We start from the raw sequence: 27,574 nt of genomic DNA on the forward strand, positions 1-27,574 counted from the left end.
ACATTTCAGCTGCAAGCTGAGATCGAAAAGATGATGATGTATAGGTGGGACTCAGTTGTAAGGCCGCATTTACACTTGCAGAGTTATACAATCTTCCAACCGCATTGACAGTCCTTGGTGACTGTAAGTTTTCATTTGATCAACACTCCACAGTAACATTCTGCTGAACTGTTTTGTTAAAGTTTGGTGCTCCAAGGCAAGAAATTAAGTTAATTTCTTGTCAATTTCATGTTAGATTTAGAATGACAGGAGAGTGAGAAAAAGATGGCACAGTTGTCCTATTTGAGTGAACTGCAAAAAAACAAAAGAGGCTCTGTTATTACAGCAGTGGTGCATTGGGTTTTTAGTAGAGTCCGGCTTGATTCATATCCTCTGCTGCCTTCACTCTTTCCTCAGCTTTCAGCTTTAGAGGCTGAAACCCCAACAGATCAATTTAAAGGGACAGTTCACCTGAAATGAAAAAATAAATAAATCCATAAAATTCTGTCATCATTTACTCTCTCTCACATTGTTCCAAGATTCTTTCTTCTGCTGAACACCAAAGAAGAGATTTTAAAGAATGTAACCAAACAGTTTCTGGTCCCCATTGACACAGTATTATTTCATACTATGGAAGTCAATGGGGACCACTGTTTGGTACCTCATATTCTTCAAAATATCTTCTTTTGTTTTTTAGCAGAAGAAAGAATTTCATACAAGTAAATGACACAATTTCCATTTTTGGTGAACCATCTGTTTTAAGGAGATCATTAACAGCAAAACTGTTTCGGTTATATATATATATTAAAAAAGACCAGTGCATACTGAAACACCATGAAGTCTTGATTCATTCCCATCTCTGAAACAGAAGTTAGGAGTAGTCCTTTGTTGGAGGGAAAGGCGTAAGACAAAGTGCCAGCACGACAGCAGACAGCAAAAAGATGAAAAAACATTTCATGCATGGTTCAACACCACAGGCTTCATTTCCGTTAGACCTCCACTTCAATATCAAATCCATGTTTTATGTGTATAATCTCTTGCTCTTGATCAGTTTAGAACATTCTACTTCTGTCTCTATCTCTATCTCTTTCTCTGTCTATCAATCTTTCCTTTCCTGTTTTTGACAAGTACACAACAATGCCAAATAGTACATAAAATACAAGGCAGTGTAAGCTGTCTTACATTCTCAAATACATGAATACAGCAGAGCAGAACAGAAATGTCATGGTGGCTCTTTCGTAAGAAAAATTGCACACATTACTTTTCTATCTGTCTACCTTAGAACCATTCTGCTGTTGGCTTAAATTAATGGGTTGAAGACACTGACAAAATTCTTAATTTCTACACAAGGAATTATTATTTTTTTAAGTCAAAAATGCATCCTTCTTACAAAATTATACAGCATTCTGATGCACTCTCTATCTCCCACAGTGATGGTCCACAGTGTTATGGTTCATTCCTGGTTTCCCCTCGAACACCCTTCCTCTTCTCCCTAAGAATCGCAGAACAACCGCTGTGGTTAGCAGCGAGGCCATATCTTTATCTACAGTGACATTTGGAGGTGTAAGTGATTCATAGAATTAAATTTTGTGCTAAGAATTTGACTAAGTAACAAACAAAGAATGAGCCACCTTAACAGAGCATTGGTTTATCCTCTGTGCATTATAGGGGACAATCTATTGAAAACAAGCAAGTTTTGTGTTTTTGTAGGAAAATGATCTTTTACATTAGTGATACTCTTGTTTGAAATTATAATATAACTATCAGCAGGGCTATATGACTTCGAAATTAAAGTGAAACCAGTTTAAAAAAAGCAAACAAAATCAAAACAAAACAAAACATTTAAATAAAAAATATTTTTCATTGTTTGTCTCTATCAACACACCAGGGTTAAGTTGTAATTTTTAAAAATTTAAAGTTCCTCAAGACACAAAAACAAGTTTCATTCATCCTCTCAACTTTACACCAGTCTGAAACTAGAACAGTCAACATAACGCTTGGTGGACGTTATCATTGTAGCATCAGGCAGTTTTCAAGTGTATAAGAATTCAAATGAATTTAGTTTTTGAGGCATTTCAAACCTTGCTGTAGTTTTTGAGGGCAATGTCTCTGCTTGGTCCATACACTCCACATTTATTAGGAATAGTAGTCGTGTTCTGCATCTCATATCTCCAAAAAATAAAATAAAATAAAAAACTGCATGTGAACATTTCCCAGGAAAAATCACTTGCAACAACAAATTTCCAGTTTCCAGAGGTTTTCTTGCTTGATGCAGGATTCTTGTCAATCCTTGTTCAAACCCTTTACTTGGGAGCTTCATCTCATAGGAGACAAAGACTAAAATGTACAGCGGGTTGGTTATTTCCTCTGAGAAGACTGCCTCTCTCCCATATATGCACTGAGCTTTATGAACAGTCTGTGGGCTGAATGCGGTGTGGGCTGCCCTTGAATCCAGGGACACTGGTCATTACACCGGGAGGTGAAAATAGCATTTGGTATCACCACCTGAAACGGCATCCCCGCCTCCTGGCACCACATTTACAATGCTTCCTCTAAGCATCTGGGCCAGTTAAAAGTTTTATAGTGTCATGAACAGCAGGCTACATTGTAATGGAGACCCGAAGGCACAAAGGGGATTCTGCAGAGCCCATGTTCATTAAAAACTGTGTATCTATGCAGTATATGACTCCTAATTATGGTTTCTAAATCAAAGCTATCATGTGTAAGAGTAATCTATATCTGGAATGCCTCCTTCTCTATAGCCACGATTGGTACCGCAGCCAGAGTTGGTCATGTTTTGGGATGGTTTGTATAGACCTGTGCCATTCGAGGGGTAAATGGTGTGTATAATGTAATCCTCTCTCACTGGTTTCGGTTGAAGGGGCTGTCTTGTTGCCATTGGTGTCATCTGAAATCCTGGACCTCTGATCTCTAAGATAGTGTTGTCTTTCTTTGTGCCTGACTCAATGTAGTCATCACAGTGTTTGCTCTTGCGAGAGCTACCATGGCTGTAACGGTCTCGTGATGTGAAATGTCCTGCACGGTGCCCATACCAGCAGAAAATGGCAATGATTAGAGCAAGGGAAACTATTGCCGAAGCACCTCCAATAATTCCAGCAAGTGGAAGAGAAGTCATTTGATCAGAGCTGTCATCTTCACCTTCATCATCAGTGTGGCCAGGATCAGACGTTTCTGTTCTGGCACAAACTGGAACCTCGTTTGGTTCTGTGTCCCCCCCAGGCAAACTACCCCTGCTTCCACTGTTAGACACTAGAGGCACCATACAGATAATGTAGCTGGAAGCAGGCTGCAGGGAAGTGAGAAGATACTCCCGCCGATCACCCCTAACCAAGGTTTCTGTGATGGACCCCATAGCAGAGCTGGTTCCTAGGCGAAGCCAGCTTAATCGAAAGGAAGAAGATGTTTGAGCTACGCTCCAGGTAACACGGATACTGTTGTGGGAAAGGGGTTTCACATTCAGGGCCAGGTTTTTGCCCACACCGCTGCTGCTTAATGTGTAGTCCAGCCCTGTTTCTGGGAGACTGAGGCTTGGTCGCTTGGACCTGAGAGTAAACAGGGACCCTTGAGGGGGTGAAAGAGTTGTAGAAATGGCTCCTGCGGCTCCTCCACTCACCCTGTTACCACCAATGCCGACTCCTGTACCTACTCCTCCACCACCAGCAGTAGCCAACTCACATTCATCCATCTGATTCGTGAGGTCTCTAAGCGCCATGTCTCGGATTCGCTCTGGTGTCTGGCAGATAAAGCCTCTAACTGTAATTGAATTCCCTTTTGCTTCCAGCCAGTCGTGCAGCCAGCGCAAGTTGCACCCACAATGCCATGGGTTTCCTTTCACAAGCAGCTGTCCCAGGCTCTCCAAGTCCCTGAACAATCCTCTGGGAAGGGTGGTCAGATTGTTTCCCGAAAGATCTAGGCGCTGTAGTCTGCGCATTCCATCAAGTGAGCCCCGAGGCATGTGTATGAGGTTATTGTCCTGAAGGGATAGTCTCTGCAGGTGGGCACTGGGCAAGTTAAGCGGGGGTGTTTGAAGTGAATTACGGACCAGGGAAAGTTCTGTTAAGTTTGACAAGCGTGAGAAGGTATCATCAGCAATGCGTTGATTAGCTAAAAGATTACCATCCAAGACCAGGCGACGTAAAGAGGACAATCCCCGGAAGGCATGAGTAGGAATAGTAGAGATTCGGTTGTCGTCTAAACGGAGTTCTTCAAGTGAGGCAGGAAGACCAGATGGGATGCTGGAAAGGTGGTTTCTGGAGAGGAAGAGAAGACGTAACCGAGGGTTGTCTGAAAAGGCCTGGTCCTCAATACTCACTGTAGAAACAGAGTTGTCGTCCAGATGCAACTTTTCAAGGAGTGGAAGTCTAGCAAGTGTAGCCCTTGGCAAAACTCGAATGTTGTTGTCCTGGAGGTGAAGCTCTCTTAATGAAGGTGGCAAATGCATGGGAAAGTCATCGAGCTCGTTATCATAGAGATATATAACACGCACGGTGGTGTGATGCTCCAAGGACCTAGGAAGCCCTGCATTGTCAATGTGATTGTTCTGGAGATAAAGGACAGTTGCAGATGGTGGCAGAGGTGGGATTGCGCTCAATCCGCGGTCGTTGCAGTAAATAAAGTCCTCATCACAGCGACACACAGACGGGCACACTATGTCACCTTCACCATCAAGGCCCTGCGAAGAAGCTGCAGTCGTCTCCAGAAGCTCAGCCAATAATGTGATGCACAGGAGCAGGAAGAAAAGTAAGTCTCGAAGCTCTCCTATACCTTCAGGAGCCATCATGCAACTAGCAAGCACTCCTAGCCTCGACTTGCCTTTTATAGCACAATTCAACCAATATAATGGTTCTTTACACCAGATGATTCAGAAGTCCATTTGGTCTTGTGGCACGTTTTCTTTTACCCTGGAAAGTGAGAAGAGTGAGAGAAAAACATGTTAGCTAGCAAGTTAATGCCCTGGACAGATTTTCATTTTCCAGTAAGTCAATGAAAGACCAACATCATATGCATGGCATTACATGTTAATTAAATCATAACAACTGCTTAGTCATGTTAACTATTTAAACCATTTTGCATACCATAGTTGCATAGTTTTGCATAGTTGCAGTTCAATACAAGTTTAAACAGATGGCCTCAAAAGAAATACTAGAACACTTAATTGTAAAGACTGACAAAAAATGGCATATCTTTTTAAATACATAATCATCAATTTATAAATTTCAGCCTTTTACTCTGATACCAAAATATAAGACCTAAATGGATTTCTCACTCTGTGGCTTCCTTTTGTATTACAGTCTCAATTTTTATTCTAGCCTCTAGAATTATTAACAAAAGTGTTAATTAGCTTTCTATAGCCCCATTCTGTGGCTGATTCTTACCAAATAATGTACACAGCCTTGTTACCTTGTATTTATGTGTTAAATGTCATAACGTTCAATCATTAGGGCCTTTTGCACCGCTTTAGTTCCAGAACTAAATGTACAGTACTAAAGTACTGGGACAATTTTGCGCAAACTATTTCCTAGTACCATTTTAAGGGTTGCATTTGCACCGACAGTGTGTACTAGTAAGTGACGTAATGTCATTTGTGCGCTATGTTCAACAACGTTAACAAAGAAGAACAGCGTTAACAACAGGAGGATTGAGGATGCTGTGATCGCAGCTGTGTTTTTGTTGTGTCTCGCGGGTTTCACAATAATGGACATGTAATGTTGATGTATACATAAAGCGATTGAAAGAACGGAAAGGAGGACTAAGAATCTCCAACAACAACATTTGCTACAAGTGCCCACACTTCAGCGTCCGTCTATCTATCGCTGCTCATCATATTTGTGAAATAAGTTGAAACAACGTTTACAGTATGTTACACAGCATTTTAAATCATGGCGGGTAAGGTTTTTTTTATAACACGTCGGGCCAATCAGTGTCTACTTACGTCACAGGTAGTACCAGTTGTGCTGGTTAGACCCTGATCTGGAGTAGGAGCTAATTTGGTTCTCGAAAAAGGCAGTCCAGTACTAAAATCGCACCTAGTACCTGTGGTGCGAAAATGTCCAAAACTGGGTAGTTCCACAATTAGTTCTGGTACTATGAAAAGGTTCAGGTGGTGCGAAAGGCCCTGTTAACAATGCAACAACTGCTGGTGGCCATTTTTTTTTTTTTGGTTTGTATGATTAATTTTTCATGGCTAGGTTAGCACTTGGCCTAAATATACTTCTTAAATTAAATTTTCCTTTCTGAACTAAATGTTGTAGAGTTATGTCAGGTTTTTTTCTTGTAGCACCCCCCATGTGGGCAGATTGTGACACAACTTGACGTGCATAAACAGAATCTCTTATTGTCTAGGTTTGGTCATTGTATAGAGATAAATCTATTAGACAAACTAGTCAACACAAGAGCATTTAATTGGTGTAACTCTTTATAATGTTTTGATAAATCAAAACATTTTGGGTAGCTTTTTATCATGAGGGTCTTAAAGAGGGCAGATGAGGGTCTTGATGAGGATTCAGGTGACTCAATTTTAGGGTTTTTGGGTAGAGTTTTAGGGTAGAAAAAAATAATTAGCAAAACAAAACAAATACAATAGGGAGAATGTGGAACTAAGGGTTAATGTAAATGCAGTGCATGTCTGTTTGCATGCTATTATGTTGTTTTAAATGAAACATCTGGTCAAATGAGACTGCCAACCAATATTGGGTATTTGGGTCACTTCATACAGTGCATAGATGAAGGATCAAGAGGAGAGAGGAGAAGAGAGACTGATTTGCAGAGAGTGGAGGGATTAGTAAACATATGTGTTTGTGATTATCTGGATTAGGCAGGTGTTTTTGCTTACGAACGTCACACTCTGTTATGTCCAGCCTAACCTGGCAGCAGAGACATAACATTAACGTGTATTTTCTAGAGCAGGGTTTCCAACCTGAGGGCTTTAGTTGGGTAATGTTATTTTATTTTATTTTTAATGACTCTTATGTTATTAAATGTTATAAAGAATTACTTAACAACTGAAAAGCAACTACACAGAACAACCCAGTGTTTTGGCGGCGCTTTTCATGTTTAAGAACAACTCTTGTATTCAAAACAGTTTATGCTAAAAAATGATAGACATTACTTAAAGATTCAGGTGATAAATCAAATAAATAATTAAATCATAATTTGATTCCATGTTGAGGAGTACTACAATCATTTTTGCATTCTCATATAGGAGTATATTGTGTGCAAGCCCAGCTCTTTTGGAATATATGCATGTGGTGACATTTCTGCAAAGGTGAGATGTCCAGTGAGTGGCTATAGAAGTGTGTTAAATTCTCTCAGAACCAGGTGAACGTGAATCTGGTGATGTGTTATTACGTTGGTTGTTGTACTTATCGCAGCAGTTTGGAATTTAAATGTCCAGTGAGTGTCACCAAAAGATTAATGCTTTATCGTGTTTGAAAATTACGCACCACCTGCATTAAAACATAATCTAAATCTTACTACTAGTGTGAACAAAAGCGGATGGGACTCATACCCGAGTGCACCAGGTGAGCTACAGAGCAAGTTTACTATTTCAAAATTGAAATTGTTGAAGGAACCATGTGAAAATAAGTCTTCATGAATCTATAATGCCCCTGCATTCCTAATTTTTTGTAGAAAGGAGTATAAATTGTGTCAGTATTTTAGTGTTTCAGCTGAATATTGAATTGAGTTCTATGTATAGGTTAGAGGGCAGTCGTGCCTTAATGGTTAGAGAGTTGGACTTGTAACCCAAAGATTGCGGGTTCGAGTCTCAGTACAGGTAAGGAGGAACCCATACTTGGCTACACATCGCGTCACTTTTGTTTTTAGAGTTTTGCAAAAATGTAGGTAGAGGAACGTTTTTTGTTGATTATGTGTTTGTCAGACATGGACATCACTATACCAGCAAACCAAGAGCCAGGAGATTGAGTGTAATTGGACCATCCACACAGCTGCTGTCATGGTATGTATGTGTGCACATACAGTACATCTGTACATGGCATATGTATATGCATGCCATCCTCTGTGTGTATATGAGATGTTTGTGTGCACGTGTGTGGAGGCGAGTGAGGAGTGTGGCGTAGTCTCAAGGGTAAAAATGGGGCTGTCCAGACAGGCTGTCGCCTTGGGGTGTCTTGCTCTCTCTTCTTTCCAATATTCCTGCCAGTGGGAGGACAGGACAAGACTATATCAATTTACATCCAGGGACTCTGGGACAGTCCACAGAAACAAGTGAGTGACTGCATTTGCGTCACTTCAGTGTCTACCACTACAGCTCCCATTTAAATCAAATAATATCTGCTCATCCCTGCTGCCTCTTGGTAGCATGTTGTAACACTGTATTTAATAAAAAATAAACAGTAGACTAATTTATCCATATCCGTTTGAGGCTAGAAGTCACAAGTCCAGTTGTTATACTTGTTTCTTGTATATATATATATATATATATATATATATATCATTTAAATTTTTTGTTGATTCATAAATTGATTTGTATCTTAATTTTTAGCCTACTATTTAAATTTTGCAACAAAGACATTAAATAGTGTATAGATTTTAAATACAGATATGTTTTTAAAGATATATTTTATTACATTAGATAGTATTTCATATTTAAGCAAAGACATCCTTTTCAAATTATTGTCAATAAACAGCAGTTTCCTGTTGTAACAATTTACCCCATATAGTATGACAACGTACCCGGTATAGATCCACATGCAATGCAATGTTTTCCTGGGCAATACTAGTGGAAATATTCAAGTATTTTTATAGTCAAGACTTCAAAGTATTTATTTATTCAGAAACTGACTTTAAAAACCTCACCCTGAGAAACATTTACTGCAGCAAATTGAAATAATTTGATCGTTAATTTCAGTTGTTTTGACTATTTAGAATATTTCTTTTATCTTCTGTTTGCTTTATAATATAGCATACTACAGAACCCACATGGCCATTCAAACTGTGTGGACGTGTGATTAAGATTGTTTGTTTATTGAAGGTAAGAAAGAAGACAAGACCCAACAAGGTAAATGAAGTGAATATCTAATTAAATATGCACTTTTATTCATAAATTCCCAGAACAGAAATCTGAACACTGGATAAAGTCATGTTCAAAATCCTTGATTTATTTTGTTGACATATTAGAGATTTTACAGATGCGATTTAGGATAAACTTCATAAATCATGAAATCCTGGATTTCTGTACACAGTTTTGGAGGCAGTGTGTAAGCGTGATTGACACAACGTGAGGTCATATTTATTTTTTAACGAGAGACAGATGATAATTTCGGATCAGTGTGCAAGGACCTTTAGAGGAAAAGTCGTTACACGCCGTTACAGCTTATCTGTCAGGCAGTGCATTGCTGTAAATATTTTGGGAACTGAAAATATCAGACACAGGACAGAGAGAGAGAGATGGGAAAGATGATGGACGTTTACAAGTAACTGAGGAAACAGCATGATTAAAGGTTGAATGAAAGCTGCGATGGGAGATGGAGGAACAGGGCTGAGAGACACTGTTAAGTCGATGTGCTCTGGATTGATGTTTTGGGGATGAGAGGTCTCTTTATCCAGCTCCCAATGGGGAGTTCAAATAGCGTTAAAAGATTTGCCTAATCCATCCATCCATCCATCAGTTCACAGGCAGGCAGCCATCCAGTCAAATATTTAGACATACACCTACTATCAATTTATTTTGACAAAAGCCAGTGAAAAACTTGTGAAGTAAAACAATTAAACCTTTTCAGATAGACACAATAAGCTTCCTAATGCTGACTCCTCAGCTGCAACAGCAATATGCTAGAATATGTTAAGATTCAATTATTTTATAAAAAAAAAATAATTGTTAAGTAATTGTATCCATGAATTATCCAAATCAAAATAAACTATTCATCTGCCAGGTCATATAGTTCTTTATCTTAACTAGGCTCTCAAAATAATGAAATTAAAATAAAATAAAATAAATATGAGATTAAGAGATTAAAATATTTTTTATGTTTTATAGATTTATTTAATATTTACATTTCAACTGTGAGTATACATGTTATTTTATGCTTGTGATTTTGGAAATGGATCTTTACTGTCCCTAGTTAGGCTTATTATTTAGTATTTTAGACTCATTTTCAACACAAATTGTGTGCTTTCTGTAAGTGTAAGTTTTTATTATTCATATTGGTGTGTGTTTTTGATCACTGATAACCAGGAAGCTATGTTGGTCAGAGATTTATTTATTTATTTTTCCCCATAGGGCCTGAGGAATATAGATGAGTACCAAGTCAGTACAGTATGAGGATGAGGTGGATTTGATCTCCGAGATCCCCTCAGAAACTTTACGAACAGGTCGTTTCTGCCAATTGACTGACCAGTTATGAGAGAATTATTCGCCACGATGGCTGCCACATACACTTTATTGTATTAAAGGGGTGTGCCCCTTATCCAGCAGCTCTTGTTCAAAGGTTAGCATGGGCGTAAGGCATAAAGGCTACCACTGTCATATTGTCTGAGCGGACCAGTACGTGGTGCCCCTTCAAAGCTAGCAAGAAGGTATTTAGGGCTAGAAAAACCACCATCATCTCGAGGCAGTTAATGTGTAAGCATTGCTCCAGGTTTGACTAGGAGCCGAATACCAGCCTGCTCTCATTCAGAGCTCCCCAACCCAAGACGGAGGCATCTGTCCATCTTCCTTCTGGAGTTCAGTCTAAATGGGATACTTGATTGAAACAGTCAAAGGGTTTTTCAAGGTTTTTTTTTCACGGCTCTGATGCAGCAGTGGGTTTCCCTGAGATGAAAACATCCCAGGTGCTAAGTGTCTAAGTGTGAGCTTTAATGCCAATACTGGAGGGGCTACATATAAAGCAGGCCCAGAGGAATTACATAGAAATCGGCTGACATGAGTTCGAGCATCCTCTGGAAAGCCCTGATTTCAGTTTCAACAACTGTCTCCAGAAAGACTACTCTTTGGTTGGGAGACAATGAGATGTGTGGCTAAAAACAGATGATCATTGAAGTCATTCAAGATGTGGTTTTCCCATCTGTCTCAGAGCCGCGTCTACGCACTTCGTAAAAGTGCGTGGGGTCAAAGAAAGTCCGAATGGCAGGACTGTATATTCATAGACCACTCCTTTGAATGCAAATCTCAAGAACGGTCTGTGATGGGGCAAAAGTAAGTGTCTTTCAGATCAACCAATATAAATCAGTCCCCAGCGCAGATGGATTTCAAAGTCAGCTTCTTAAATAGGCCATCTCATGAGTGAGCAATTCAGATGACTGAGATCGAGAATGGGCCTGAGCCCGCCATCTTTTTTGGGAACATGGAAGTAGTGGCTGTAAAAGTCCAACTCGCTGTTCACTAGAGGAATTGTTTCTACTGCTTCTTTTGCAAACAGTGTTTGCTCTTTAGACTGAAGAATGTGAGCATTGTTGTCCTGTACCAAAGTTAAAATAATCTTTCTGAAGCAAGGCGGACTGCAAGCAAACTGGACTGAGAAACCTCATTTTACAGGGCTGGAGCACTTAGGCAGGAAGTGGCAAATGACCTGTGACAACTTCTGAGCTTCAGTTAAGAACTTTGCAAATCTGCCAGGCATTCTAGAGGGGGGAACTTGCCATACACTTTTACTTGAGCACTGTCAACAGAGCTGAGGGTGGCAGAATTAGAGAAGTTGACACATGCAGAGTAGGGGCGCCCCACGACTTGGTGAGTTTATGTACTTCTGGTACAACGGCACCAGTCTCTAGTGGGAGAGTCACTGAAGATGGCCCACTGGGCATCAAGTGGCTGTGGACAGGTTCTTCCAGCCTACCATTCTAAGCCGTGATTCTCTACCGCCTGTTGAGAGTGCGAATAAGTTCACTCTCTGCCAGCCCTTAATAACTCGCTGGGGAGAACGGGTGTCAGGATCCTGTCTGCTCAGCCCTGTGACTCCACTGTTTCTTCTCTGAGCTAGCTGAGAGGGGATAAATGGGAAATCGGGGCTGCCTTCATTGAACAAGGCGATCAGCGAGTGGAGAAGGGTGAGACTCAGTGAGAGCATTCCATTTCGGTGAGCACAGTCTCATCATGGGTGCTGCCCAGACAGGCATTGCATTCACCGTGCCCATCTGCACTCGCAGCTCCACATTTGCAACAACGTCACTGGGATATTTGCTCTAATAGATGCCGTATAGCCACAGGAAAGGCTTCAAGCAATGTAGGGTTTCTTCTCGCCATATCATGATGTTCCTGTAGCTCAGTTGGTAGAGCAATGCGCTAACAAGCGCAAGGTTGGGGGTTCGATTCCCCGGGAACACATGATAGGTTAAAATTGATTGCCTGAATGCACTGTAAGTCGCTTTGGATTAAAGCGTCTGCTAAATGCATAAATATCACCCTGCAGCCCAAGACTGGTTGCCCAATGAAGCTAAGCAGGGTTGAGTCTGGTCAGTACCTGGATGGGAGACCTCCTGGGAAAATTAGGTTGCTGCTGGAAGAGGTGTTAGAGAGGCCAACAGGAGCTGCTCACCCTGTGGTCTGTGTGGGTCCTAATGCTCCAGTGTAGTGACAGGGACACTATACTGATAAAAAAAAAAGAGCCGTCTTTCGGATGCGATGTTAAACTGAGGTCCTGACTCTCTGTGGTCATTAAAAATCCCACGATGTTCTTCGAAAGAGATTAGGGGTTTATCCCTAGCATCCTGGCCATATTCACTCATTGGGCTCTGACCATCATGGCCTCCTTACCATCCCAATATCTACTGATTGGTTTCATCACTCTGTCTCCTCTCCACCGATAAGCTGGTGTTTGGTGGGCCTTCTGGCGCAATATGGCTACTGTCGCATCATCCAGGTGGATGCTGCACACTGGTGGTGGTTGAGGAGATTCCCCCTTTCTATGTAAAAAGAACTGCCACTGTTCATGGCCTAGTGCTTAGAGAGTATGACTCCTAATCCTAGGAGCACGAATTCTGAGTATGGGTCACCATACTTGGCTGAATGTCACGTCACTTTTTTCACTGTCACTAAAGCGCTTTGAGTGCCCAGAGAAGTCATGTATAAATGTAAGGAAATTATTATTATTATTATTCTCACGGTGGCGAGCAGCAGGCTGAGCTTCTTGCATCTTGCTTCAGTGTCCACCAAGGAGATGATGTTTGTCACTAAAGGAGAAAAAATCTGACGAAATGGGGCTCAGAGCCAACTTATATAGCAGTCAGCTCCACCCTTTTTGGCAGGTTGAAGAGCCATTGGTTCGTGCAGCTACACAAACATAAACAAATCAGGTTTCAGTATTAGAGTATACTGGAGTTCCCCATAGTGTGTTAATGCAACAGGAGAGACCATTCGAAAGGCAGCAGTAATTACAAGCATTGCAATCCACACAGCACTAGCACTTTTTACCATGACATTACTGACACTGTAGAAATATGGTAAATTATGGTATTTATTATTAATGACACTATTATTAGGCTACTTATTACTAGACTACTTAATAATTTAGTTTTTGTTATAGAAACCATAAAAACATGTTAATGAAGAGTCAAGATCTTACTAATACGGCTGATAACTCTGTATTCAAGAATTAATAGTTATAATAAATGTTACGTAAAATTATAATTCAGTAATTAAAAGCTTGCAGTATAATTGATTATGTGTGTTGTCAAATGCTTTGTACCATAAAATACCTACCATTATTTGTTTTTTGTCTATAAATTTATAAATATTTATTTATTCCAATTTAAAGGCAATTTAAAGTTATTGCTGTTTCTTGAAACCTGGTGTTAATGCATTTATGCTTTTAATATGCTGTAGCCTGAAATATTCATTATGCACGCTCATATTTGTGCCCACTCAACTCTTTGTGTTGGAGATTTGAAACAAGCAAACAAACAAACAAAACGAATTCTTCATGTCGTAGAAAAAGATTGTGGCACCAAGATATGGTACTATGAAGGGGGCCCTTGGCCTTGTTACATCCACAGGGTCCTCTGTGTTTCTTAATCTGGGCCTGCCATTAATTTATTATTAACCTTAATTTAACCAAGCAAGTCACTTAATAATAAATTCTTATTTACAACAACAGCCTGTCAGGAGAATATTAATCTCCTGGAAGACATATAGGCATGCATATCAGTTTACACAAACAATTCATCAAAACATAACACACACACAAAGAGAATAGTTAAACATTTACAAACTAAAGTAACTAAATTTTTTTTTTTACATGTTCCAATCATGTGAAGCAGCAAAGCCGAAAGCATTTATGTAATTATGTCCCATTTAAAAGGTAATATATCTCACAATGATGTGCTCTGCACGGAGCCTTAGTAATCAGTCTAATAGCTGTGTGATTTAACACCTCTAACTGCTCTATAGAACACCTTGGAGTGCATTTCTATTTACCACATCACCACAGTCAAATATATAAGAAATGTATAAGAAGCCAAGATTTACTAGATTTAACTTTCATCTGAGGATCAATTATATGATCAGTGAAAGATGAGGAACTATTAAGTCAAATCTCAAGAAATGTTTAGGACATTACCACTTTGAGTTTTGACCCATTCTGGGACTGTCTTTAGGACATGACTGGCTCTTTGCAAACCACATTATTTTGTGCTAATCAAGACAAGGTTTAAATCTTTAAAACTGTAAATTTAATAAACTGTGTCCTATGATGATCCTACAGAGTCTAGGATGGTGCATATACATGCATATGGGTTTCCCTACTGCAGACAGCCTGGGGAATACTATTATTATCAGCTGAAAACAAGGTTGAAGCTAACACAGAGCCTTGAGGAATACCTTTGATAATAGCTATTGGTTAAGATAGTTGTTGCTTATCCGTTTCACATGGGATCTATTAGACAGGCTGTACATCAGATAAGATAATAAATATGTTAAGAAAACCTATCAATTGCTTTTTAATAAATTTCTCTATAGCCTTTGCAACAGAAGGCAGAAGTGAATTTAGCATATATTAATTTGCATCCATTTTATCGCCATTCTTATAAACAGAGGATATGATGTTACTGGGGGAATGTTTACATAGTTCAAACCAAACCTGTTTTAAGTAAAGCAGGTCCCTGCACTAGGAAGTGTTTATTCTCAAACTCTTTTACAGTATTCATTGTAAAACACATTTTACATTTAACATTTTTGAAAATAAATAAACAAAAATCTATTGCTGTAAAGTGGGATATGAGAAGGTATTTTAACATACACAAAAATAATTACAGACTTCACCTTTAAAAAAAATGACATTTTGGCTTCAACATCTGTATATTGACTGACACATTTCACACAAGCCACAAATCCTAACGAGACCTGAGGAAGAGGGAAATAATGGTTTTCATATTCTCCTTGTGTCAGCAGTGTGCTGTCAGTGGAGCTACATTTTACTGACAATCAAGTGCTCAGATCCCTTTCTCCCTCCTGCCTCTTTTTAAGAGTGACGTTAAATAAGTACATATTCGAGATCCCAGTTTGCTGCTAAAGGAGCCCTGTTGCCATCGCATTCATTTGGCTCAATGTCTGTCCCAACAGAATCTCTGATTAAAAATAAATTCTGGAAGCATTAGCGCTGAAGCTGTGTTCGTCTCCACAATGAAATGGCAGGGGACCGAACAAAAAGGCCACACAAGCATGTGAGGGAAACTGGAGGAGAAAAGAACGTTCAAATGTGAATAACTGAATATGAAATAAGACTGGTGCTGCCTTTTTTTTGTCTTTCTTTTTTATGCTTGCTATATTAAGTAACTTGATTAAAATGGTAAAGGTTTTCTGCTGTTTCTGCTATATATATATATATATATATTTTTTTTTTTTTTACACTGAAGTAGGTAAGAACATCACAAGCAATCTCTTCAGTGTCTCCGCTGTTTCTCGTGGGTGCTGATGAGATTAAATAGAGATGTTTTGCTCAAGTCTCTGTTCCTTAGACTTTCCTCCTGAGAGAGTCTTACACGAATCTCCTTTAGAACTACAGAAGAGATCTCAACAAATTCTCAAATTGTGCTCAGATTTGCCATGATCCCCAAGAGATCTCATTATAAACTTGAATATATCATATTCTTCCAAGAGCATGTGATCACATCGATTTTGCAGTTCTGTTCTCTTACTGTAAGCTATTTTTTATTTTTTAAGTCTTAAGCAACCTCTGAACAAAAGTAAGAGCAACATCTCAGGAATAAAACTGTAATATGAGCTAGCTTTTCATTCTTTATTAAAGAGATGATCTGCCTGAGAAATCCTTATATTTATCAACCATGCAGTGCCTAACTAAAAAAGGCTAATACTATATCAAATCAACGTTATAAAAGGCTTTGCAGTCATAACATGCATATCTTCTAGCTGTTGGCAGCGTTTGTAATGTGTCAGGAGCTGCGATAGGCCTTCATGACAGTCATGCATGACTTTAATAGAAGGTGTTTAATTTGACATTGTTCACTGAATAATAAGTGTGGATGCTCCTTAACAGTTCATACAATTCATCATTTTATTTTTATTTTTGACTTTGTAAGTCCTGAGCACAACAGATTTATAAGTCTAGTGCAGAACTCCTTTTATAATTTGTGCCCAGTTTGAATAAATATTCTGTTCATACTAAGACTACAACGCATAAAAAGCAATAAAATAATTAATCATTCATTTTCAGGTTTTTTAAGTCTGTGACTTAACACCACACATAAACTTTTTCATCTTTTTGCTTTCTTTTTTTTATGTAGACCTATTCTATTAATCAACATTAATAATCATTATTACAATATCAAGAGTAATAATAAAGATAATATTGTAACTCTGCTGCCCGGTAATGAACTCCTGATTTATTTTAGTTTATAATCTATATAGTTTATACAGGCTATGGCTGTGTTTATACATGTACATCACTTTTGAGCAGCATTAAACGATCCATGCAAATAACGTGCAATGACAAACTTCTTCTTCTCCACCTTTGCAATGTAAAGTTGGCTTTTGTTCATGTTTATGTTGATTTTTTTTTCTTCATAATAGTCTATTCTTGTTTGTATTGTGCCTGATTGAGAATAATTATTTGACATAATAAAAAAACAACAACAACAAAACCAGAAACGCTTAAATAAGGTAATCATAACAACTGTCTTTGCAAATGTAAAAATGCCCAGGAAAACATTCCAAGGGACTCCAAGAGAGTTTGAAGTCTATTTGAAGGATAATGGATAGAGTTAAGACTTAATTGCTGACATGCAGTGATACAGACATGCACAGCTCTACAGTTTATGTGCATAAGGCAGATCATTAGCTCTTGCAAGTAGTTTCCACAAGTCTTGAATAATTAGATTATTAATACTGTATTTGTGTTTTTAGCAGTATTAAGAAATGTTCGAGTTCAAATGAAGACGTTTGAATTTATGTCCAGTTTGTGAATTTGTTGAGCTATCTTCTTAAACTTAAAAAGGAGAAAAATTTCAGAAAGTGAGAGTATTTTTCTCAGGAGAAAATGCGGGAGACTTAAGCAAAAATCTCCAGTTAATAATGTGCACATGCAATGTCCCATGAGTCCACAGGAGAGGAGCTGAGGATGGCAGAGAAACGACGCTGTAGTTCACGTGACAATGACAGATTTTCATTCATTCATACTACACACATTCATAATATACTGAGCTTGCTTTAGTCACAATGTAATTACTCCTTCAGAAGACATACAAACTCGGAGAGTATTCAATTTAGGATGCAGCCTTAGACTACAGTGCAGTAAATGTTGAACTACTTTTCTCCTTCTTTTACTTCTAAGAAAAAAGGATTGAGTTAATCTACACAGCATGCTGTTTTCCCGCCCTCTCTGGTGTCTTTACTCTCTGCAGAAGTCAGTGTCTGATTCATCATCCTAAGGTGTGTTTCCCAGAGGCAAGACGTTTCTCTCTCTGCATGTCAATATCTCTGTTCACTGCTTCTAACTTAAACAGAGCAGAAATCAAATTCCAGGGAATGCCCTTTAATAAATAATGAGGCAGCAATAGAGCTTGACTAATTTCAGCCTGCATGTATATTTTAGATGAATAAGAATTTAAACAAATGTGCTTGTCCTTCAGTGTGTGCCTTTGGTTGCTAAGTTTAAAAGAATCAAGCATGCAATTGAATCTCCAACGTTTGTAAACGTCTGCCACAGTTGGTAAACCGTGATCTCTGGGTTTTGCACTTTGTGGGTGAAGTCTGTGTGTTACGTGTCAGCACTGATTAGTTTGTGGGCGTCTCCGTTAATTGTCATCAGCAACAGCTGTCACTCATTACTCATCCCTATATATTGGCTTGTCTAGCATCTTGTGTTCGTGAGAGCGTTGTTTCATGTTTTTGACCTATGCTTTGCTTTCTGTGTGTCTCTGCGTTGGATGTCCGTGTCTCCCCGGAACCCCGTCCACTCTACGCAATCCACCACCAAGCAACACCACTTACCTTCGGCTCGCTTCCCCGCAGTTTCTGTGTCACCCTCTCCTGCTGCCAACTCACCTCCGCCTTCCGGATTCGTCATTCATCACCACCATCTTGGACTGTGTATTCCTCCCAGCGTTATTTGTGTCTCAGTATTGTATTGTTCCATTGTCTTCATTAAAACTCATTAATCTTGCACTTGCTTCCTGCCACTCCTTCACCCAGTCGTTACAGAACGTTCTCACCAGACATGGAAGCAGCGAGCACCACTTCACTGTCTGAATTCATTTACCACAGCGTCAACCGCATGGATCAGCAGCAGGAGAGCATCGTGAACACCGGACGCGCGATCCAAGCGCTGGTGACACAGGTGTCCGAGCTCACCCAGCAGATTCATCAACTCACCTCACCCACTGCGCCCACCGCACCGCCTGCGCTGCCCGTCCCCCGGGAGACCTCCCTGGACAACTTCCGGCCAGAGCCGCGACTTCCGGCACCAGAGAGTTACTCCGGTGAGCCAAACTTTTGCAAGACTTTCCTTAACAAATGTTCCATGCATTTTGCATTGCAGCCCCGCACCTTCACGACAGAGGAGTCCAAGGTTGCGTTTGCTCTTACCCTACTCTCTGGCAGGGCTGCCTTATGGGGGACGGCGGTGTGGGAGAATCAACATCCGTGTTGCGTCTCGTTCCACTCCCTCTCCGAAGAGAGGAAACGGGTGTTCGATCGAGCCGCAGCCGGCAGGGAGGCCGCTCACGAGCTCTCGGACCTCAAACAAGGAACATCATCAGTGGCGGGCTATTCCATTCAGTTCCGCACCCTGGCGGCCGCGTGCCAGTGGAACGAGGCGGCGCAGTGGGATCGATTCCTGCATGGGCTGGCCGACCGTGTTCAGAAGGAGATCTACCTACTCGAGCTGCCCCCAACGCTCAATGGCCTAATCGACCTGGCAGTCCGGGTGGACGCTCGGATTAACCGCCTGGGTAGACAAGTCAGTTCTACACGCCATTACGTCTCTCCGGATAGGGGCCGCTCAAGTCGAGAGAAAATGGTCGGTCCCGTCTACAATCACGAAACCCATGCAGGTGGGTAGAGCTCGGCTTTCCCGGAGGGAGAGAGAGCGGCGGAGGTCCCAAGGACTATGTTTATATTGCGGTGGCTCGGAGCATTCCATCCATTCCTGCCCGGTAAAAGAGCCAGCCCGGTAGTAAATTTGAGGCTACTATCGGGTGGGATCTCCGCCGGGAAGTCCTCAACCACATCATCGACTCTCCTTCCGGTGAAAATGCGGTGGGAGAACCACACTCACGACTGTCACACCCTTCCGGACTCTGGGGCCAAAGGTAATTTCATTGACTCTCTCCTTGCACGTCACTTGAACCTTCCTGTCCTTCCTGTGTCTCATCCCATCCATGTCACCACACTCACTGGCCAGGAACTGCCACACGTCACCCACTACACTGAACCCATAACTCTGCTCACATCAGGCAACTACAGTGAAACCATATCCTTTTACCTCATGGATTCCTGTGTAGCTCCCATTGTTTTAGGTTACCCCTGGTTAATCAAACATAATCCACGAGTGGATTGGGGTTCCAACACAGTCACCTTGTGGAGTAAAAGTTGTCATGAGTCTTGTCTGGTTTCTGCTTGTCCTGTTGTGCCTGTTTCTGTCTTTCAGAAAGAGACCATGGTGTTATCAAACGTGCCCGCAGAGTACTTGGACCTGAAGGAGGTGTTCAGTAAGTCCCGTGCTGCTTCTCCTCCTCTGCATCGTCCCTACGACTGTGCTACAGATTTAGTGCCAGGTAAGTCTCCGCCTAAAGGCAAACTTTACTCTCTTTCTATTCCAGAGAGGGAGGCCATGGAGAAATACATTTCTGAATCCTTGGCATCGAGGTTCATCTGCCCTTCTTCTTCTACAGCGGGGGTGGGATTCTTTTTTGTGGGTAAGAAGGATGGTTCTCTGCAACCTTGTATTGACTACCGAGAGCTGAACAACATCACGATGAAGAACACCTATCCATTACTGTTAATGTCTTCAGCTTTTGAGAGGTTATAGGGAGCATCCGTATTCGTAACGCTTATCATTTGGTCCGCATCAGGAAGGGGGATGAATGGAAAACCATTTTTAACACCCCTAGAGGGCACTTTGAATATTTGGTGATGCCGTTAGGGCTCTCCAACTCGCCAGGGGTTTTCCAAGCACTCGTTAATGATGTGTTGAGAGACCTGGTAGATCAGTTTATATATGTTTACCTGGATGACATAATGAACTCTCCAGGAACATGTTCAACACGTCAGACGAGTGCTCCAGAGATTACTCGAGAATGGGCTTTTTATGTCAAGGCGGAGAAATGCATATTCCATGCACAGTCTGTTCCCTTCCTAGGGTATATCGTCTCGTCCGAGGGAATACGTATGGATCCTGACAAAGTTAAGGCTGTGATAGATTGGGCATCTCCAGATTCCCGCAAGGCCCTACAGCGGTTTCTGGGGTTCGCCAATTTCTATCGACGTTTCATTCGTAATTTAGGCCAACTAGTCTCACCTCTGACGGCCTTGACCTCCCCAAGTACTACGTTCAGGTGGTCGGATGCAGCCAAAACTGCATTTACCAACCTCAAGAGCCGCTTCGTTTCGGCTCCCATCCTTGTAGCCTCTGATCCCACACGGCTGTTCGTGGTGGAGGTCGACGCATCAGAGGTGGGGGTAGGAGCAGTTCTTTCCCAACGTGCTGCCTCGGACGATAAGATGCATCCCTGCACGTTTTTCTCTCATCGGTTATCTCCTGCTGAACGCAATTATGACATTGGTAACAGAGAATTGTTGGCCGTCAAATTAACTTTAGAGGAGTGGCGTCACTGGTTGGAAGGTTCAGGGGTACCTTTCATTGTTTGGACCGATCACAAGAATTTAGAGTACATTAGAACTGCCAAAAGACTCAATTCCAGGCAGGCTCGGTGGGCACTTTTTTCGGTCGTCTTGATATTAGATATTAGTCGTACCGCCCGGGTTCCAAAAATGTCAAACCCGATTCTTTGTTACGTCTTTTGATCCCTCCACCAGGTTACTCCCGAGTGTATTTTACCTGAGAAAATAGTTGTCTCAGCACACGTATGGGAGGTCGAATCGAAGGTAAAGACGGCCTTAGAAGGGGTAACGCCTCCGCCCGGCTGCCCACCGAATCGTTTATTTGTGCCAGAAGAGTTACGGTTGCTTAGCTATTCAGTGGGGTTACTGCTTTAACGTTGCTTGTCATCCAGGGATAAGCCGAACCAAGGGGTTAGTTAAACAACGATTCTGGTGGCCACTCATTTTGTTACCGCACTCCCGCCGTCTAATGGCATAACGGTCGTTTTGACCGTAGTGGACCGGTTCTCGAAGGTGGCACATTTCATTCCCTTGCCCAAATTACCTACAGCCAAGGAGACAGCGGTCACTGTCCTAGATCATGTCTTTCGGTTACATGGCCTCCCGGTAGACGTGGTTTCTGACAGGGGATCCCAATTCATATCCAAATTTTGGAAAGAATTTTGTAAGTTGCTAGGAGCGACGGTTAGCCTGTCTTCGGCTATCACCCCCAGAGTAACGGGCAGTCTGAGCGAGCCAACCAAGATTTAGAGAGAACGATGCAATGTTTGGTCTCCAAGAATCCTTCTTCCTGGAACCAACAACTCTCTATGGTGGAGTATGCTCAGAATTCGTTACCAGTGTCAGCCACGGGCGTCTCTCCATTTCAGTGCAGCTTAGGTTACCAGCCACCAGCTTTTCCTAGTCTGGAATCTGGTCCCCTCCGCTCACGCATTTGTCCAGAGGTGCCACTGCACCTGGACCAGAGCCCGCGAGACTCTGCTCCGGATGAAGGAGCGCACTAAGGCCAAGGCCTTCCATGTGTCCAAAATTAAACCCGTGTTTTATTCACGTATTAATCTGCCTAACCCGGTTCCCCCGCCGCCGCGTCTCATAGATGGGGAACCGACCTATTCGGTTAATCGTATTCTGGACTCGAGACGGAGGGGACAAGGATTGCAGTACTTGGTGGACTGGGAAGGTTACGGCCCGGAAGAGAGGAGTTGGGTACCTGCTAGGGACGTACTGGATCACTCCCTTATTGATGATTACAATCAGCAGGTAGGCCCTTCTGGGAACTCCAGGAGGCGTTCTTAGAGGGGGGAGGGGGAGGGGTTACTGTCACGGTTGGTAAACCGTGATCTCTGGGTTTTGCACTTTGTGGGTGAAGTCTGTGTGTTACGTGTCAGCACTGATTAGTTTGTGGGCGTCTCCGTTAATTGTCATCAGCAACAGTTGTCACTCATTACTCATCCCTATATATTGGCTTGTCTAGCATCTTGTGTTTGCGAGAGCGTTGTTTCATGTTTGTAACCTATGCTTTGCTTTCTTGTGTGTTTCTTCGTTGGATGTCCGTGTTTTCCCGGAACCCCGTCCACTCTACGCAACCCACCACCAAGCAACACCACTTACCTTCGGCTCGCTTCCCCGCAGTTCCTGTGTCACCCTCTCCTGCTGCCAACTCACCTCCGCCTTCCGGATTCGTCATTCCTCACCACCATCTTGGACTGTGCATTCCTCCCAGCGTTATTTGTGTCCCAGTATTGTATTGTTCCATTGTCTTCATTAAAACTCATTAATCTCGCACTTGCTTCCTGCCATTCCTTCACCCAGTCGTTACAACGTCCTCCATGTCCCTGTGACTCTTCCTGACACATTTATACAGTTCATTATGCTGCTGATTATTTTTTCCCCCTTTAGCACTGGTTTCCTTTTATTTCCATATGATGTGAGAATATTCTTACTTGAGGGCTTGTGGTGCAGAAAAGAAACATCACAAATGAGATCGTACACATCTCAGCTGTTCCTTCTACAAACATCAGTGAGTTTCAGTGAATTAAAGCAGATCAAACAGACGTTTCTCATTAGAGAAAGACCAGGGTATTCCTTTCTCCTTCTCATTCTTTTCTGCTGATCTATCTCTATTTTCTGAGACAAAGTAAATACCTACATAAAACAAAGCTAAGAACTCCATTAAATCCTCAGAACTATGAAAGATCAACCTCTAAGCAAATCTTCTTTCCTTTCTTTTTTATTTTTAAGTATTTTTTATTAAAAGCTTGTTTACTGAATGAAAGGATCCTTCAGTATATGCTACATTTAAAAAGTAGCTTAAATTCCCCATTTTGATCAAAACAAACAAACAAACAAACAAAACGCTTAAAACTAGTCAATATGAAGCAAGACATTTCATCAAATCTGGCCTATTGCAGCTCATTTTGGCTTGGAACATACTGTCCTTTTGGACAGAAAGAGACTGTCTAACATGTAAAGTCACAAATCTGAAATCATATCTTAGCATAAACGTATTAAATTATAATTGACAATAATAACCACAATAGTCCCTTTACTGAGCGCCACCCTCTATGTTTTTCATTTAGACAAAATTACAGTGAGAGAAAACTGAATCAAGATTTTTCTTACATGTGCTAGAATGAATATTGATATTAAAACTTATGCTAGTTAAGCTATAATTTCCATGAAGTGAAGATGAATGCTGCCTGTATACTCTCTGGGAAGCGTTTCCCTTTTCTAATCAATCCAGCAACAGCATTTGTAATAAATGCCAAATTTAATATTGTAACGTCTGTCAGTGTTTTGCTAATTAAAACCGTTAAGGCAACTATGATGGTAAAGAACTGCCAGCTTTAATTTGCATGTATTTACCTCTATAGCCATTAACTATATATAAATGCATGCTTTCTTCATTACAGAAGACCAAAGGCAAATAGACATTTGGCTGCCGACTCTTTCTTGGCCAGGTGTGTCATTGCATCATTAGCTTCTGCACGAAACGCTTTAGAGCTGATTTTATGCGTGACATTTGCATTTGCAGTCTGTTGTTGTTGTCTCTCGATGTAGATTTGAGGGCGAGGCTTTGACGAGGATGTCGTCTTTCAATTTGTGCGTTTGTCTGCTTGAGTCAGTGAGGTGTGTATTTATTCAGCAGGAGAACTGCATTTGTATTCAATTCATCATTCTTTGTAAGATGGCAGTGTGTTTAAATCCAGGCCGAACAATCTCAATCCCTTCGCCACATCTCCCTCCCTCTCTCGCCCCGTCATCTCTCGCTCTCCTTTTCTGAACGTGCGCTGCATGAGAAGAGAAGCAGACGATTGAGTCGCAATTTCTCTGCACCGCTTTCATGCCCTTCTCTTTCATCACAAGACTATTTTTCACCGTTCTTTTTCAATTTCAGCTTCTCGTTTCTACTGACGCTTGCATTTGAACCATAACATTTTAACATCTGCCTTTAGTTTCAGCTTCATTTCATTCTCTTTTAATTTGTCAGTTCCTGCAAACCACAAACCTGACTTTCTCTTACTCTTTAATCCCAAATCATTCCTTTAGCTGACACAATCCTGTAATAGTCTTGATTGCAAAAACACACAAAAAAAGAAAAATAAGAGCAGCCAACCATGAACCGAGTCAAAATTGTTTCTACACCAATTACACCATTTTTTTTTCTGTGTTTTGGAATGAACAGCCATCTAAACACAAACAAAAATGACTGACTGCACCTTTAAAATCTTTTTTCATTTTAAATTCAGAATTTAGAAGATGCTACTTTAATCATGTTATTAATTAGAAATTTTATTAAATTAAAAACATGGTTGTTTTTGTCCCCACCACTTTATGAAATAGTCTGCAGCAAGGATGTTTCTAATACAGAAGAAACATCTCCAGTTGTTGAGCAGGGTTTTCATTTCATTTCATTTTGAAATCAAAATACAATGCAAATGAGTGTTTCCTGAATCATGATATTCTACATTTATGCATCTTAGAACAGCTTCAAACTTAAAGGGGTCATGAACTGAGAAATCAAATTTCCCTTGATCTTTTGACATATAACAGGCCATTGTACTAGAAAAACATCCTGTAAATTTCAGAACTCGAAACTTTCTCGTTAGTTTCAAAACTGCTTTTATTGAAACCAAGCTCAGAAAACAGCTTGTTTTGGAATGTGCCACTTTATGATGTAATAGTGTGGCTAAGCTCCGCCTCCACAGGAGAAGATCAATGCCTGCTTCTACATCACTGCCTCTTTAGCCCCTCCCACTGATACACGCTTGTAGTAGAGGGGAAACGCAAACACAGGATTACTCCAGCAACAGAACCGTGCAGATGACATTACAAGACCACGACACACTGTGTAGTGTAATTCATTTTTACACAGGACAGTATGATACAGGTTTTTCGCAGAGAGAGTTATGTAAAAACACACTAACATTATGAGTGAACTTCGGAGAATATTATAAAATAATACAAAATGCAGTTCATGACCCCTTTAAGTCAACTTATAAACCTATAATAACAATTGGCTCATTTGTAACTCCAGATGGTGTTTCTCTGTGTCTGTCATCACTCTTTCTGCTCTTTCTGTTTGAATGAAATGTCAATTTTTTTTACAGCAAAACTTACTTTACGCATTAATTTCCATGCTAAATACTGCCAGGAAATGTTTTTGTAATTGTATTACATTACTAATTAAATTCACATTAGATATTCAAAATATAAGTAACATTTGCAATTACAAGTCAATAACTAATTAATACTGAGACAGTCTATTTATACTCTAATAACTGGTAGATACACTGCTATATATAATAATTTCAGTATTGCAATTTTCAATAGTTCTATGAAAAGCACCCTGTATGGACTTAAAGACGTGAAGCATTATACAAACATGTTGCTCCGAGCAAGATGATGCATGGCATTGTGATTGTGACATTTAATGCAATATAGTGCACTCTAATGGAATGTTCCCTAATCATAACCTCAGGGAGTGAAAAAAAAGACAATTTTATTTATATAGCACCATTAAAAACAACAATTGTTGACCAAGGTGCTAAACAACATGTCCAAAAACAGTCATTATTAAAACCAAATACTACATTACAGATTACACTCACATACTATCAATAACAACACAAATTAACTAAAAGCCAAAAAAATACAGGTGTATCTCAATAAATTAGAAAAGTTCCTTTATTTCAGTAATTCAACTCAAATTGTGAAACTCATGTATTAAATAAATTCAATGCACACAGACTGAAGTAGTTTAACCCTTTCACGCATAGTGGTAACTACAGTGGACAGCTATTAAAAAAGCATTTTCTTGAATTTGCACTGGTTTTTATGGCAAAGTTGCACATCAATCTCTTCATTGGACCCTGGTGCATCATCCTATAAATTGCAACCAAGTGGCAAGCCTTTGTGTTTCGATTTTTTCCCCCTCCAAACCAAGATGGCCAAGGGTCAGTCAGACATGCCAAGTTGCTCCAGAATATCCACCCATTCCTTCTATCCTAGGAGACTCTTGTAAGTTAAAAAAATATTGCAGCATAAAGCAATATCTAATGAGTCATATTACAGTAAAATTTTCCAAGTTTTGATTTTAGATTGAGAGAAAACTCTGATTAATCACATGTCCACTGTAGTGGACGTCATGCATGCAATGGCTATATTTCAGCTACAATTCATAATTATAATGTGAATATTGTTTTTGAAATTTAAACTTAAAAACTTAATATGCATTGACTTTTTCTACTGTAAATAAATGTATTTGTATTATTAGAATGTAATTTTCATTGACATCGAAAAAAGTCATGTGATTACATAATGTATGACACTTGTAATGCATTACTTTACTTGATAGATCAAAAAGTAATCTGATTTTATAATGCATGTTATTGTAATGCGTTTTTTTACTAATAAAATCAAAAAGTAATCTGATTACGTAATGCATGTTACTTTTAATTCGTTTCTTTACTCATAACATCAAAAAGTAATCTGATTACGTAATGCATGTTACTTGTAATGCGTTTCTTTACTTGTTAGATCAAAAAGTAATCTGATTAGGTAATGCATGTTACTTGTAACACATTACTTTACTTGTAACATCAAAAAAGTAATCTGAATGGGTTATGCATGTTACTTGTAATGCGTTGCCCCCAACACTGATCATTTCAGATGAGATTGAAAAAACGTATCGCTAGGTTTTCTCAGAGGAGGGCTATGATAGAAATGTGCATGTCCATCTTGAACATAATCATAATTATCAGCTAATAAGGGTAAATCTCCATACTCTGGTGCACTGGAGGGAGCATCTGAGTGGTTTCCACA

At 40.4% G+C, this 27,574-nt stretch overlaps 1 protein-coding gene across 2 annotated transcripts in view; it reads right to left on the minus strand.

Annotated features, from left to right (window-relative positions):
* Positions 1–702: 702 nt before the first annotated feature.
* Positions 703–27,574, minus strand: part of flrt1a (fibronectin leucine rich transmembrane protein 1a) — a 49,133-nt gene continuing 22,261 nt past the window's right edge. For both annotated transcript variants that reach the window (XM_059544293.1, XM_059544285.1), the window contains one exon: positions 703–4,901. In XM_059544293.1, coding sequence (XP_059400276.1) covers positions 2,696–4,780 — 2,085 coding nt within the window. In that variant the 5' untranslated portion in view covers positions 4,781–4,901 and the 3' untranslated portion in view covers positions 703–2,695. The remainder of the gene's footprint in view (positions 4,902–27,574) is intronic.

Source organism: Carassius carassius, chromosome 4 (genome assembly GCF_963082965.1).
Source record: "Carassius carassius chromosome 4, fCarCar2.1, whole genome shotgun sequence".
NCBI lineage: Eukaryota > Metazoa > Chordata > Actinopteri > Cypriniformes > Cyprinidae > Carassius > Carassius carassius.